Source organism: Poecilia formosa, unplaced genomic scaffold, assembly GCF_000485575.1.
Source record: "Poecilia formosa unplaced genomic scaffold, Poecilia_formosa-5.1.2 Scaffold128, whole genome shotgun sequence".
Classification (NCBI taxonomy): Eukaryota; Metazoa; Chordata; class Actinopteri; order Cyprinodontiformes; family Poeciliidae; genus Poecilia; species Poecilia formosa.
This window is the reverse complement of record NW_006800067.1, coordinates 1,785,261-1,787,812: the sequence shown is the minus strand read 5'-3', so window position 1 is coordinate 1,787,812 and position 2,552 is coordinate 1,785,261. Positions and strand designations below refer to the sequence as shown.

The window sequence follows — 2,552 nt, the reverse complement described above, 5'->3', positions numbered from 1 at the left end:
TGCCCCAGCAAAAGGTGCCCCCTCAAACAAACGTTGTGCCGACTCAAATGAACTTGCCACAAATAACACAACAGCTCCCTTATGCGAGGCTCTGCAGCGCACCCTGCTGGACAGGCTGTGGTCTTCTGTCTGTCTGCAAGCAGTCTGCAGCTGAAACCCCTCTAGTAAACAGCCAATCAGCATTCAGTATTCAAACGAGATCCCGCTCCCTCAAAAAGACCTGCTTGCCAGCAACAGCGACTTTATCTCTCAAATTGTACAGGAAAGGAGCACAGTGTTTTGCTAACGCTACAAAACAAGCCCCAACGTTTCACAGGTCAGTAAAAGGTTTTAATTTTTAACAAATTTCGAGGGAGTTGGAAGCAGCTCCTTTATGTTAACCTAACATGTCGTGCTGCGCAGTTTGGTGTGTTTCGGTTCAGTTAAAATAATCAGTTGAGCAGTTTTTTCCAAGTTAGCTAAACAACCACGATGTGTTCACTGGTAGAAATCGCAATAATAAATTTCAAGCCAGAAAAGCAAACTGTTACAGACTGAATATTCTTTTCTGTGTGTGGGAAACGTTTGCATTTTTGGCGCTGAATCTTAATGCTTAACGCTATGGATCTGCGTGTAAAGCAACGATTCGGTGCATCTTTAACGTTCTAAGGTTAAAGGTGTGGAAAAAATTTAAATGGATGTTTTTCACTTATTTTGAATTTCCCTTTATATTTTCACCTTAAGATCATTCAGTCCTACCTGGGACTGCACATGAGCATGGCTGCAAAACTGAGCGGTAAGAAAATGTTTTTGATGCGTTCAGTTTCTTACTTTAGACATAATGTTATGCTTGTGAAATATTTTCAAAATATTCATTCAGTTTGACAGTGTTGTGGTACTCGAAGTCGGTCTTGGTCTCGAGACCGGTCTTAAGACCATTTTTTGATGGTCTCGGTCTCGTCTCGGACTCGACCGCATTTGGTCTCGGTCTTGTCTCGGTCTCGGGCTCTGAGGACTCGGCATTTTATTTCAAGACCAGTCGAGACCGCAACTGTGAAAATATCACTAAACGTACAGCATACTGTCCAGTTTATTTGTTAACATCTTTTTTTTCAGTGGATGCAAAACGCACCGATTAAAATCCAAGCAACTACTGTTTCTGTTACTCCCTCCTCCCCTCCCCACCTTTCACTCGCGCACGGCGCTCTGAGACATGCGCAGTGGTTTTCTCTCAGCGGCAGAAAATGTTTGTCTAATCGTCAGTAATGGAATATTGCTGCATAAATAGTAAGAAATCCGATGGCCACAGCTAACTCAACATCGCTTCGCTTTCACAGACGGTGGAGACAACGTCTAACTTTTTTCGTCACTTAGAAAAGTAGTTCAAAGAAGGTAAGCTCCGTTAACGTGATGTTAGCAAAGCTAGCTGTACAGAGACACATAAGCATTGTGATGAAAAATGTTATCACTCACTGCGCTGAATTATTGTGCGGAGATGTTGACTGACTTGTCGCATATATGGGACAATGGCGCTGTGTCCAAAAGTCTGCAATATAGTGAGGTGACATTCAGAAACAGTCGATTCATCTGCTCGTCTCTTTACTTATTAGATAGGACTGGAGTGTCACTCACTGAGAGCCGTTGTTCTATCAGGTAGCCATACGCTGTCAGGATAGCAAACATGCAGTGAGTACCCTTCCTGCGCATTAAGAAGTCCGACCGTCAGAGGAGTTGTCAGTTCACCATACGCAGCAAGTTATGACGAAAGTAAGTCATTAAATTGTTTTCAATGATAACTATATAGATATACATGTGTTGTCATGGTTTCAAAGTGTATTTAAAGCAGGTCTGGCTGCAGCTGGAGTCAACTACAACACGGGCCCTTGTAAAACTCACTTAACCGCTAAGTCAGGATGCCATACAACTGTTAATAACAAAGTGTATGGCGATCTATGTCATGATTCTATGTTGCTGATTAAATAAAATCATATGGTAATGACATGTCTGACAGATATAGCCGGTGTTCTATCAGATAGCCATACGCTGTCAGAATAGCAAACATGCAGTGAGTACCATGCCAGTGCATGCGCATTAAGAAGTCCGACCGTCAGTGGAGTTGTCAGTATCAGTATACGCAACAAGTTATGACGAAAATAAGTCCTTAAATTGTGTATAATATGATAACTAGAGAGATATACATGCGTTGTCGTGGTTTCAAAGTGTGTTTAAAGCAGGTCTGGCTGCAGCTGGATGCCATACAACTGTTAATAACCAAGTGTATGATGATCTATGTCATGATTCTATGTTGCTGATTAAATAAAATCATATGGTAATGACAGCGTATGCATGTCTGAGCTAAGCGTACGACTATCTGACAAAGTATGCTGATCTGACAGAACACCCGTTCTTTGTTCTTGTAATGCTCTGTGTACACTGCATCATTATTTTATTTTGTACGTTGATATTTAAATTAACAAATAACTAAAACACAAGAACGAAAGAGCACACAGAGCATGTGTGCTCTTTGATTGTTTTTGTTCAAAGTGGCAGCTGTAATGTCTGCCATGGTGTCA

General features: G+C 41.6%; 1 protein-coding gene across 1 annotated transcript in view; it reads left to right on the top strand.

Moving 5' to 3' along the window:
• Positions 1-230: 230 nt before the first annotated feature.
• The window catches only part of LOC103144550 (nerve growth factor-like), a gene marked incomplete at its 3' end in the record, with an annotated part of 7,861 nt that continues 5,539 nt past the window's right edge, over positions 231-2,552 (top strand). Inside the window, exons 1-2 of the mRNA XM_016676123.1 lie at positions 231-316; positions 724-775. Of these exons, the coding sequence (XP_016531609.1) occupies positions 751-775 (25 nt within the window). The remainder of the gene's footprint in view (positions 317-723; positions 776-2,552) is intronic.